A 13,245-nucleotide genomic window follows, 5' to 3' on the forward strand; every position below is an offset into this window, starting at 1 on the left:
CCCACCCACTTAATTATCTCTGGTGTGTGTGTGTGTGGTGTATGTAGATGCTGACAGCCAGCGCTGTGACCAGTACACAGACTGCTACAGCTGTACAGCCAACACCAACGGCTGCATGTGGTGTGGCCTGCAGTGCGTGTCCCTGGGGAGCAACTGCACAGCAACAGCGGTGAGTCTGGGGGCAGGGGGTGGCAGAAGGAGCTGGAGGCCCAGGAGGGCTGGTGGGGGGGCTTGAAGGACTGGGGGTGGGGGCGGGGGGGGGGGCAGGAATGGGCCGCCAGTGGTCTACCTCTGTGTGTGTGTGTGTGGCTGGGAGATTTGCTGACGCCTGTTCTAGGAAAGCAGCAGTGTTTACAGCAAACTGGGGAGTTTTTATGAATGCCATGTGTGACCAGCTTCATATGTGGGTCCCAGCACTCTGAAGGGAGGTGTCAGGACTGACTCTGTGTGTGTCCCAGGGCCCCATAGCGGAGTATGAGGTGTGCCCCAAGGACAACCCCTCCTACGTGTGCAACAAGAAGACCAGCTGTAAGAGCTGTGCCATCAACCCTAACTGCCAGTGGGAGACCCGCAACCAGGAGTGCATCTCTCTGCCAGGTAGCCATGCTAACCATGCTAACGCTAACACTGCTCCCCATACCAACAATGAAGCCATGTGATCCCAGCCAACCCATCCAGACAATCCAAGCGCTAAATCCACCCATTCGAAAACCTTGCTAACCGTAGCCCCGCCACCTGAAACCTCGCTAACCCTGTGAAGGTAAATCTGAAGGCGTTCCTCCTTCTCCAGAGAACGTGTGTGGGGAGAGCTGGAGGCTGGTGGGGAACTCCTGTATGAAGTTCATCACGGCTAACGACTCGTACGACAACGCCAAGCTGACCTGCCGCAGCCACAACAACGCCGTGCTGGCCTCCCTCACCACGCAGAAGAAGGTGGACTTTGTCCTCAAGGAGCTGCAGATCATGAACGTGCTGGTGAGTTAGCGGCTGGAGGCTGGGAAGAGGCTAGAAGTTATGGGGGCGAGGCTAGTTGGAGGCCAGGGGGCGGTTGCACAAAACACTTCAGTTTTCCCCTTAAGTATGAAAGTTAAGGCTTAATTCCTCCTTAGCTGAGGGACATACTTAAGGGTTTTACACAAAATCCCTTAAAAGGTTTCCTTAGTTAAGGATGAACATTTAAGGAGTTTACTGCTTTGAAAGTGATTTTACAGCAGTCAAATTATGCCGTCTCCACAGAGACCGTTTGTTTGTTTGCTTGCACTAGCACTTGTGATAACTGTTATCGCCTCAACTGTTTTACCTCCAGGGTTTCCCGCAGCACTCTGCAGCTAAGGCGGCCGCCTAGGCAACACGCCTGCGGCCTTAATTACGTCGTAAAAAACAAAACGATATCTGCCCGCGTTACTCTGTCCTGTTTTCTCCCCACCCCACCACCCTACCACCTTAACTAACACATTTTATGCGGGAAACCCTGACCTCTGTTGGCCTATGTATAAATCCATAAAATGGAATGAGACAGGAAGACTAAAACTTGTTACCTGTGTTGAACTAGCACATTTTTGGGAGGGTTAGGGGTTGAAACGTAAATAGAGTTATCTTGGTATAGGAGGATTTCATACGTTATACATTGTTTTTCATAAGCAGCTGGACATGTCGGTCTACATAAGTGAGGAGACCGACAGCTACAGTAAAGCTGCTAGCTAATATTAATGTGCGAGTGAGAGATGCTTTGCAGAGGCAACGGTGCACAACAAACATTGGACATCTTTTATGTTATGAGAAGTGTGAAATTAATTCTTGGTTCATTTTGAAACTTTGGCGGGACTAATTAGACTGGCAGACCGCCACTGTCTAAGTAATGAAAGGGAAACACTGGGTTACGGTAGTCAGGGGTACCTCAATTAGTTTTCCTTACTTTGATTGATAAGGTCTTTCGTGCAACGGTTTAACAAACTTAAACAAATTCTGGAAGTCCAAGGTAAAACCTTAAATACATGAGAACATTTTAGGTTTGTGCAAGCTACTTTATTTTAAGGAAGCCAGACTTTAAAGCTTGGACTTCAAAGGAAATCTTAACTGAAAGTGGTTTGTGCTACTGGTCCTGGGGGTTTGGGGCTGGAGGATGGTTAGAGGCTGGGGACTGGAAGCTGGTTAGAAGCTAGAGGTTGGTTAGAGGTTAGGTGCTGGAGGGCTGGTTGGAGGCTCGGGGGGTCAGAGGCTGTGTGACGACCCTCTGGCGTGCTCCTGTGTGGCAGTACAAGGCGACGATGACTCCGTGGGTGGGCCTGAGGAAGATCAACGTGTCGTACTGGTGCTGGGAGGACATGTCCCCCTTCACCAACTCGTCCCTGCAGTGGCTGGAGGGCGAGCCCAGCGACGCCGGCTTCTGTGGCTACCTGGCCGAGCCCCATGCCGGGGGCCTCAAGGCGCACACCTGCATCAGCCCCGTCAACGGCAGCCTCTGTGAACGTGCTGGTGGGCCTCACACACTCACACACACTCACTCAGATACACACTCAGAAACACGCTCTCTCAGATGCACACTATAGTGAATGAGGTTTTGTCTCTTCCTCACTGGCTATCTCTCCTCCCCCTCTCTTCAGCCAACCTCAGTGCCAAGCAGTGTCGCACGCCCTGTGCGCTGCGCTCCAGCTGCAGTGAGTGCACCAGTAGCAGCTCAGAGTGCATGTGGTGCAGCAACATGAGGCAGTGCGTCGACTCCAACGCCTACGTCGCCTCTTTCCCTTTCGGACAGTGCATGGAGTGGTACACCCTGAACAGCTGCCCTCGTAAGACCCTGCGCCATGCGCTCGCTCTCTCTCTTCCTCTCTATCTCTCTCTCCCTCAGTCTCTGTCTCTCTTCCTCTGTCTCTATATCTCTATTCCTCTCAGTCTCTCTTTTCCTCTCAGTCTCTATCTCTCTCCCTCTCTGTCTATCTCTCTCAGTGTCTCCCTCTGTCTCTCTCTGTTTGCCTCAACCTCTCTGTGTCTCTGTTTCTCTTTCTGTCTCTTACTTTCTGTTTCTCTGTGTGTGTCTGTGTTTGTATGCCAGCGGAGAGCTGTTTGGGGTACCGGACATGTGGCCAGTGTCTGGACCAGCCTGGCTGTGGCTGGTGTACGGACCCCAGCAGCACAGGCAGGGGTCAGTGCATGGAGGGCTCCTTCAGGGGCCCCTTCCAGAGCCCCGTCCCGGCCCCCTCCAAGCAGCCTGGCCTGGGCTACACCCCCCCTCCGGCCCTCAACGCCAGCATGTGCCCCTCCCAGAGCAAATACAACTGGTCCTTCATCCACTGCCCAGGTAGAGCCGTCACCTCCACCTTTCACTTAACCACTTAAGAAAACATCTTCATAAATCCTGAAGGGCATTTGGGTGTCTAAGTAACTGTGTGCCATCAGAGAATAAGTCAAAACAGAGGTAAAACACACACTTGATAGAATATCCACAAGTATCGAAATAAATGCAGCAACAGTCTGTGGTTGGGTTCTGAGGGGTCAGTGTTGCCTATGGAACCGTGATACTCATGCTGTGTGCGTTGCAGCGTGCCAGTGTAACGGCCACAGCCAGTGTGTGAACCAGAGTGAGTGTGAGAAGTGTGAGGACCTCACCACTGGACGCCACTGCGAGAGCTGCATTGCTGGTTACCACGGAGATCCCACCAACGGAGGCAACTGTCAACGTAAGTAGATATAGGAAGCAGGAAGTAGTTACAAGGAGTAGTTATAAGAAGCAGGAAGTAGTTGCAAGAAGTAGTTACAAGAAGCAGGAAGTAGTTGTAGGAAATAGTTGAGGCTCTGTTCCTGGTCCAGGCTAGGATCAGATATGAAGGATAAGACACTTTGGTTCATTACCCAGGAGACTGCATCTTTTGCGTGAGTAAATGACTCTTGGACACCGACATGGGCTCAGCTCCGGGCTAACTGAATGCATAACAGTAGATGTCAAGAATCGACACATTTGGCCTTTAAGTGGATTGACGTCTACATTGTGTTCTCTGGTCTCTAACGGGAGGTGTGTTTTCCCAGCCTGCAAGTGTAACGGCCATGCCAGCATGTGCAACCCCAACAACGGCAAGTGCTTCTGTACCACCAAGGGCATCAAAGGAGACCACTGCCAGCTGTGAGTATTACACAGGGTCACTCTACTCCTCCAAACACTCTACTCTACCGCCCCAAACACTCTATTCCTCCTAACACTCTAACCCTAACCCTGGCCTACAAAACTCACCTCCGTTCCATTACTGGAACAAATGCTTTTTCTGCCTTTTTCTACGATTGACGCTTGGATTCCTGCTGATACTATTGATTGGACTTCATAACTTCTCTCCCCCCCTACTTTTTCTCTCAGTACTTTCATTGCTATTTTCTTTCAGGTGTGAACTAGAGAACCGTTACCAAGGCAACCCACTCAAGGGAACATGTTACTGTAAGTAGAACTCCAATTACAGGCGTAGGTGGAGAAAATCACCCTAAAACACAACAGTCAAGTGGAGTCTAATCTCGGTTCCGGTCAGTCACAAAGCACTTACAATCAAAGTACTCCTCAAGTAGTCTGACTTTCTAAGCCATACATGAGAAGAGATGCACTTTCACACTCCACTTAGAAGATAAGTGAACAAGCCTGTTTGTTCCCTGAGCTTTGAGAACCTGTGATTCCCTGAGGGATCTGGGTGGGGGCATCGTACTAGGAGCAGCAATATGGCCCAGAGACATTTACATTACATTTAGTCATTTAACAGACACTCTTATCCAGAGCGACTTATAGTAAGTTCCCCCTGAGGCAAGTAGGGTGAAGTGCCTTGCCCAAGGACACAACGTCATATGTCACGGCCGGGAATCGAACCGGCAACCTTCTGATTAATAGCCCGATTCGCTAACCATCTGACCCCCAACTCCATACCTCCACCTGTTTACCTGGAAGGGTCCCTTTCAGTCTGGTTTATTGTGACAGCACTTTCTGTTTCCTGCCGGCAGACACGTTGCTGATCGACTACCAGTTCACCTTCAGCCTATCACAGGAAGACGATCGCTACTACACCGCCATCAACTTCGTAGCCACGCCCGACGAGGTGCGGCTCCTGTCTGCCTGTTTGTCTGCCTGGCTGTCCGACCTGTCTGTCGGCCTGTCTGTTGGTCTGTCTGTCATTCTATTCAGCAATGGTTCTATCTATAAGTTACATACCTTTTCTGTCTCCTGCAGCAAAATCGGGATTTGGACATGTTCATCAATGCTTCCAAGAACTTCAACCTGAACATCACCTGGGCAGCTAGCTTCACAGGTGTGACAAACACTTACACACTTACACACACATGCACACACTGGCTTGTGTGCTGAACAGAGTACAATGTCTTTAGGAAATGTCTTGTCTACATTAAGAGACTGTTAAACCCATTCAACTAATCCTTTCATCTCTTTGATCCGTCTACGCACCTGCTTGTCTGTGTCTGTCTGTCTGTCTGTCTGTCTGTGTCTGCCTGTCTTGGCTGTCTGTCAGCAGGGACCCAGACTGGAGAGGAGATACCCATTGTGTCCAGAAGCAGCATCAAGGAGTTCAAGGACAGCTTCTCCAACGAGAACTTTGACTTCCGCAACAACCCAAACATTACATTCTTTGTGTATGTCAGCAACTTCACATGGCCCATTAAAATCCAAGTGAGTCCACATCAACCCCCCCACCCCACTCGGCCACATTCCCACCCCACACACACACACTCCCAACCCACACACACACACTCCCAACCCACACACACACACACACTCCCAACCCACACACACACACACTCCCAACCCACACACACACACACACTCCCAACCCACACACACACACTCCCAAACCAGACACACACACACACACTCCCAACCCACACACACACACACTCCCAACCCACATACACACACACACTCCCAACCCACACACACACACTCCCAACCCACACACACACACACTCCCAACCCACACACACACACACACTCCCAACCCACACACACACACTCCCAAACCAGACACACACACACACACACTCCCAACCCACACACACACACTCCCACCCCACACACACACACTCCCAACCCACACACACACACACACACTCCCAACCCCCACACACACACTCCCAAACCAGACATGACTATATACTAGGGGTCGGAATCTTTTGGTACCTCACGATTAGATTCGAATCGATTCTTGGGGTCATGATTCGATTAAATATCGATTCATGATTTTTAATCAAATTTTGATTCAATAATGCTTACATTTAATTCCAGTTTGGTGTTTAGTGTTACTTGTTTCTAATTGACTGTGATACGCAGTTAAGTGTTGAAGAAAAAAATCCCACTGCATCAAAACCTTGAAATGTATTGTTTTTCTTGCGGTTTAGTAAACTCATTGTTATAAACAAATGCAATTGAATTTAAGCTGACTGCAACCATTCAACATATGACAGTCTTCTGTTATTATAAGCAAGGCAGCCCTGAGACAGATAGAATAACTAGTTCCTACAAAAATACAAAATTAAACCCACCCCTACTATATACTAAAACAGACTATACATTAACATCCCTACAGTTACTATAACATACAATAACATAACTATAGTATACTGTAAGGCTGGGTGTCACCCTGCCCCCACCTCTCATATGCTAAAATCTGGAGTCCCTGGACAGTCTACTTGATGGCTCTCACACCTCATTGCCTAACTTACTGTAGCATTGCTAGTAATATGTTGATAAGTAAGGGTCAAGATGTGGTGTGATTGGTTGTTCTTGGATATAAAGGGAATTGTGAAGCATTGTTCTGTGGATTCTTGATCTCCTGAGACCTTCTCCTCAGCTCTGGCTTGTCCTTCTCCTTCCTCACCTCTTGCTTTCTCTCTGATTTACAATAATCAAGGTAGACTTGGTAAGAGTTAACCTTCATTTTGTAACATGTTTGCCTTGTATTTGATTGCATTCATTTGCAATGTTATTAAATGTACATTTCATTTAACCTTACTTTTGACCATTCTTGCTCTGATTTACAGTCGAATAACTGCAATTTCCATTGGTATTGACATTATTTGGTTAATGTTAATACACTGTTCAGTTTCCCCGCTTCCTTCAAACATAGGGGCATCGTTTTGGTTGTTTGGCCGATATTAAACCCCCTACAATACTATACATACTCTACATAACTACAGTATATACAATAAGATATTATACCATAAGGTCACTGAAAAGTTTACTGTAACATACTATGTCTCCCCTTCCATCTACCTTCTAGGACATTCCTTCTGGAGTCATCCTGAGACTTGCTTCACTGATGTAGTGGTGTTGTTTTAGGACGGGGTTTGGGGCGGATGTGGGCCGCATACTTGAGAGTTGTGGATATATAGTGCATACTGGTGACGTCCTTCAGGACCGGCTGTGTGTGTGTGTGTGTGTGTGTGTCAGTGCACTTCTCTCTCTCACTCTCGCCTCCCAGTCAGCCAGTGTGTGTGCGTGTTCACTTCTGGAAAACATTAGGTGTCCTTGCTCCTTCCTTCCACCCCTCTCCTCTCTCTCTTTCGCTCTCTCCCTCCATCTCTCACCTCCTGCAAACTCCTCCCTCCTCTCTCTCTCCTTCCCTCACCCCCCTGAAGTCTCCTCCCTCCTCTCTCTCTCCTTCCCTCACCCCCCTGAAGTCTCCTCCCTCCTCTCTCTCTCCTTCCCTCACCCCCCTGAAGTCTCCTCCCTCCTCTCTCTCTCCTTCCCTCACCCCCCTGAAGTCTCCTCCCTCCTCTCTCTCTCCTTCCCTCACCCCCCTGAAGTCTCCTCCCTCCTCTGTCTCTCTTTCCCTCACCCCCTGAAGTAAGTAGTAAGTACATTTTATTTATAAAGCACACTCTCAACAAAGCAAGGCTGACCGAGGTGCCGAACAGAAGCACAAAAATAATAATACAAATAAATCTAAAAAACACTATAAAATACATAAAAGTTAAAGACAAACTAGACAAACTAGGTAGACGGCATGCCGACAAACACACTGGCACCATCAAGAATAACTACAAAACCATACTGCAGCTACAACAGTTCACTTAAGTAAGTGACTGCACAAAAAAAAGCGCAGCTAGTTCAGGCAGGGCCCTGAAGTCTCCTCCCTCCTCTCTCTCTCTCCTTCCCTCACCCCCCTGAAGTCTCCTCCCTCCTCTCTCTCTCTCCTTCCCTCACCCCCCTGAAGTCTCCTCCCTCCTCTCTCTCTCCTTCCCTCACCCCCCTGAAGTCTCCTCCCTCCTCTCTCTCTCTCCTTCCCTCACCCCCCTGAAGTCTCCTCCCTCCTCTCTCTCTCTCCTTCCCTCACCCCCCTGAAGTCTCCTCCGTGCTGTGTGCTCAGCTCAGCTCTCGCTGCAGCCAGGAGAAGAGCTCCACAGCAGAGCCCCCGGCCTCCCCGGCCCCGTGGCTGGCCACTGGAGGCTCCAGTGCACCTGGTGACCCGGTTAGTAAGCTCCCGTCCTCCCTCCACTGCTCGGAGGTCACTCTGCTGCTCCTTCTCTCCTCTCCTCCTCCCCCAGGGCTAGCCTGGCCCTGCTCCGGCTCCTGTGTCATCTTCACCCACGTCTCTCCCTCTTTGTTTCACCCCCCCCCCCCCCCCCCCCCACACTCAATCCTGGCTGGGGGGCACTTTCACACTCCGACGTGTCTCTTTAGTTTGTTGGTGTGTGCATGTGCAAGAGTGAGGTCTCCTCAGAGCTAGTGCCTTGTCCAATGTGTGTAGAGCTGGTGTTGTTGTTGTGTGGATGGGGCTGGCTAGGGCAGCATGGTAGAGATTGCTTCATAAACGGGACCTGGGCAAAGTGGAATGTTAAGTTGAAACACATGGTGCTGGGTCTGTAGCCAGCACCAGTGCCTCTATAGAGCTGCTCTGTCCTCAGTACCTCTAGACCGTCTCTGTCCTCAGTACCTCTATAGACCTGATCTGTAGAGGGCTGTCTAAAGAGTAGCAGCTCTTTAAATTGGTTCTAGTCTTGTATTTCTTCTGCATGTGGTCAGAAGTCCAGAGTTCTGGGGCCTCTGGGATGCGTGTGTACTTCTGCTGCAGTCCGTGGGTGTATGCTCATACTGAATGCTTACCTTGTGCGCTCGAAACGGGGATTGAAATAGGAATTCCGTGTTAAGAGTTGGGTCCCGAGGCTCATGGAGGGTCATGTGATGCTCCACCCCGCGAGCACCAGACCAACCAGAGCAGTGGACCAGTTCAGCGACCTGGTTTGGACATTTACACTTTCACATATTATTTGTTAGGCAAACACTAATGGATGGGTGATATACATATCACCGCCGATATATATCCCAATATATCGGCCGTGATATCATTATCACCTAGGGCTGCAACTAACGATTATTTTAATAATTGATTAATCTGTCGATTGTTTTTTGGATTAATCGGTGAATCGGAAAAAAATTGGGCTCAAGCCTTCGGCGAGCACAACCATTGTTCTCTCTCATATTTATTATTATTATTTTCCCACCCCTAAGGATCCCTCAATATTTGGACTACATAGACAACGTCGGTGTCGAAATGTTCATCTTGGTCCAAAATAGTGTTACTTGTATAGGGATTTACGTTTAGGCTGAAAAAAAATTTTTGTGGCGAAAAGTGCTTTTTGTGGCAGAGGGGACCTCAGCGCTAGCCTAACAGACGCAACGTCAGCACACGTTATCAACGATGCATAGATGCGCCAGTAAGACAGACAGCTATATCAGCGAATCCTCGGCATTAGTACCGTAGCAACGTTGGATTTCATGGAGCCGACCAGCTAGATACTTATTTAGCACTAGTGTTGCTACCTGCATATACCTACAGCTGGCAGCTGTGCTCCATTTTGCTCCTAGATTCAGACCTAGCACCGGTCATTTGTAGAGCTAGCTAACTACAACACTTCTGTTGTGTGGGAATCGCAGCAGCTAACCAGTCGAAGGGCGTACAAAAATACAGGAGCCCACCCCACAATTTCCCCAGAAATTGTACAAAAGGCACTTTCGCCACGAAAACTTTATTTCAGCCTAAACTGTACAATTTCCCCAGAAATTGTACCCTTTCTAGTTTACTGTGAAATGCTCCCACACCTTGGATGACTTAGTCGTACTGACTTCTCTGCCTCCGCTGATGGTCTTTCCTCTACCTCCGCTCCGTTCTTTCTTCTTTTTTTTTGTTGCTCTGTGCTCAACTCAACAAGTCGTGCGACACTGTTGCAGCCCTATTATCGCTCATCATTTAGTGTGTTATATATTTATCCCACCCATCATTTAGCGTGTTATAGCCTATATTCATCCTGGAGGGATGTGTAGAGACCAGATCCTGGAGAGATGTGTTGTGGAGTTCTAAGGTTGTTGGTGGGATGTTGTGAGGAGGTGTGGCTGGTTTTGTTGGGAGTGTTGAAGGGGTGTTATAAGGATGTTGTGGAGGTGTTGGGGCAGCTGGCCCGAGCAGAGCTCCACCACCCTGCTTGTGTTGAAACAGCTGTGAGGATGTGGGAGGAGCCAGGAGGCAGAGACTGCAGTGTCTGCTTCAGAATAGTTTAGTGTGCAGGAATGTAACAGAGGAGGGAGGAGAGAGAGGGGGAGGGAGGAGCGAGAGGGAGAGGAGGTAGAGAGAGAGAGGGAGGAGAGAGAAAGCGGAGGGAGGAGAGAGAGAGAGGGAGGGAGGAAGGAAGGAGAGAGAGGAGGGAGAGAGAGAAAGAAGAGGGAGGGAGGAGAGAGAGGTGGGAGAGAGAGAGGGGGGGAAGAGAGGGGGAGAGAGGAGGGAGAGAGAGGAAGGAGGATAAGGGGAAGGGAAGAAGGCTCACGAGAACTCGTGGTTTGGCCATCCTCTCAGTTTTCCATCTTTGCTGTGAGGCTGTTTTTCACACACACACACACACACACACACACACACACACACACACACACACACACACACACATACATGCATACACCCACGTGCATGTCAGTGCTTAGCGGGCTGTCTGAAGCCCCTTTGGTATTTACAAGAGTCTCATGCCTGTCTGGGCCTGGTGTTCCAACAGGAGTGTGTTTGTGTGTAGGGGGGTTTAATATTGGCCAAACAACCATCTATTCCCCCATGGTTTAAATGAAGAGCGGTAAACTGAACTGTATTATATTAATATTAACCAAAATATGCTGGGATTGCAGTTATTTGACTCTGGGTTGAATAAGAGCAAGAATGGTCAGAGGAAAGTGAAATGAAACGGATATTTAATAACAATACAAATGAATTAAATCAATTACAAAGCAAACATGTTACAAAGTGAAGGCTTTAAATCTGACTGACTATGATATGATTATTGCAAATGGGAGAGAGAGTCAGCGGTGAGGAGAGAGAAGCCAGAGGTGAGGAGAAGCCCTCAGAGAACCACCAATCAGAACCCATCTTGGCTCTTATCAACATTATGACTACCAATGCAACAGTAAGTCACACAATGAGGTGTGAGACTTTGTCCAGCAACTCCAGTCTTTAGCACATGAGAGATGGGGACAGTGTTGTCACCTGTTCAGGGTGTTATTCCGGGATGTTATCGATACTGAGTAGTTATTCTGGGATGTTATAGATACTGGGTAGTTATTCTGGGATGTTACAGATACTGTTGGGGTATTTTATAGAGACGCAGCCCTGATCTCTGGACACATATTATTCAACGTTGGTTTGCATAAGTCAGACCGGTTTTACAAGCTCTGATCCAGCAGAGTTTCCTAGCATTCATCGTCCTGATCGTACATTAAGTATTCAGAACCTAATCTGACGTGCGTCAGGCACGACTCTCCAGCTTTTGTCTTCTCTTCCCGTGGAATTGTATGCAAATCCTGTCTTTGTGGGGAATGATAAGCAGGCATGGTGATGAGCTCTGGTCTGAGGTGTCATTGTGGTGACGGGGGGGGGGAGTGTGTGAGGGGAATTCTGTCAAAGCCGCGTTACGCGTCTTCCACCACCAAGAGGCGCTGTTGAGCCTGCCAGGGATGGGCAGAGCACGGGGCAGGGAGTCGCAGCAGGCCGACCAGCAGGTCTGAGCAAGGAGCTTGGTTTCTGGGTGTGGAAGGATGTGCTTCCAACATGGCTGCCTGGGCCATGTGACCTGTGGCTGGGTTAGAGTCATGTGAGATTATGATGTGGTGTTCATTTAGCAGACGCTACCTCCTGAGCTAAGGGTAGACGGTAGGAGCGGTATAGAAATATATATACTGCTGTGAATTTACCCTGTGGTATGGATTTTTACTGTGCCGTGCTAACCTCGGTAGAGCCTTCCCGAAATATGATTTGTCACAGCCCCGTTCACGCCAGGCATAGAATTACCGTACGGAACTTGAACGCAAACAAACAATCTAGTCAAACATCGCAAGCGATCTCAGACTTTATCGTTCGGTTTTATTTGACACAACTTCTGACATTTACAGAGACTTAAAAGTCAAACATGCAGCATGGAAGAGTGTAGCCATGCAAGCAAAGATGGTTAGAATTGTGAAATATTTATTGTAGGCCAACAGAATCGAGTATTCAGCCATGTAATAGTTTGTTATAGCTAGCTCACTACAAATATTGAAGTTGTGAATCCCTTAAACGTATTGTTGAAACTACATATCAACTCTTCTTCCGTGGGAAAGCACTGCAAAAGTTGGAAATTCAACTCATCGACTCCTGCTGTACCCCATCAAAATCCGTCTGAGTGTGGGAGATTAGCCGCAGTGGTGTGGATCACCTTCGAAACGAATAAACAATTTGGGAGGGTGGGGGAGAGAATATATTGTGATATATACCGTTACCGTCAAATTATACTGTACTATACATTTTAGGCCATACCACCCAGCCCTGCTCTGAGCTAAACCCATCCCATGTATAGGTGAAGAAGCTGTCTGGAAGCAGTGGCCCAGTTCTAGTCACTTCCAGCCACAGATGAATGTCACAGCACTAGGACATTTGAATATTTGGAGCAGGGCAATATTGAAATAAATAATTGTTTTTTGTTTTTTTTCTCTCTTTTTTCTCTCTTTTTTTTTATTTTTTTTTTTTAAGTCCGAACCTTGGGTCCTTAAGGGAAAAAAAGGTTTAGCCTGTGATTAATTTGTGTCATGGTATTTGTGTGGAATGTTGTTAGCTGGGGATCTCCCATGAGCAGGTCTCTCCCATGACCAGGAGCAAGTCTCTCCCATGAGCAGGAGCAGGTCTCTCCCATGAGCAGGTCTCTCTGCTGAGCATGTCTCTCCCATGAGCAGGAGCAGGTCTCTCCCATGAGCAGGTCTCT

The 13,245-nt window shown here is 48.5% G+C and overlaps 1 protein-coding gene across 2 annotated transcripts in view; it reads left to right on the plus strand.

The window, feature by feature from the left end:
• The window catches only part of atrn (attractin), a 50,849-nt gene that overhangs the window by 20,072 nt on the left and 17,532 nt on the right, over positions 1-13,245 (plus strand). Inside the window, exons 13-24 of one of the 2 annotated variants that reach the window (XM_067242957.1) lie at positions 48-169; positions 459-597; positions 791-975; positions 2,256-2,475; positions 2,604-2,789; positions 3,053-3,298; positions 3,540-3,677; positions 4,024-4,117; positions 4,371-4,423; positions 4,972-5,066; positions 5,198-5,276; positions 5,493-5,650. In XM_067242957.1, coding sequence (XP_067099058.1) covers positions 48-169; positions 459-597; positions 791-975; positions 2,256-2,475; positions 2,604-2,789; positions 3,053-3,298; positions 3,540-3,677; positions 4,024-4,117; positions 4,371-4,423; positions 4,972-5,066; positions 5,198-5,276; positions 5,493-5,650 — 1,715 coding nt within the window. The remainder of the gene's footprint in view (positions 1-47; positions 170-458; positions 598-790; positions 976-2,255; positions 2,476-2,603; positions 2,790-3,052; positions 3,299-3,539; positions 3,678-4,023; positions 4,118-4,370; positions 4,424-4,971; positions 5,067-5,197; positions 5,277-5,492; positions 5,651-13,245) is intronic. The other variant, XM_067242958.1, reaches the window with a different exon arrangement.

Source organism: Osmerus mordax, chromosome 9, assembly GCF_038355195.1.
Source record: "Osmerus mordax isolate fOsmMor3 chromosome 9, fOsmMor3.pri, whole genome shotgun sequence".
NCBI classification, from domain to species: domain Eukaryota; kingdom Metazoa; phylum Chordata; class Actinopteri; order Osmeriformes; family Osmeridae; genus Osmerus; species Osmerus mordax.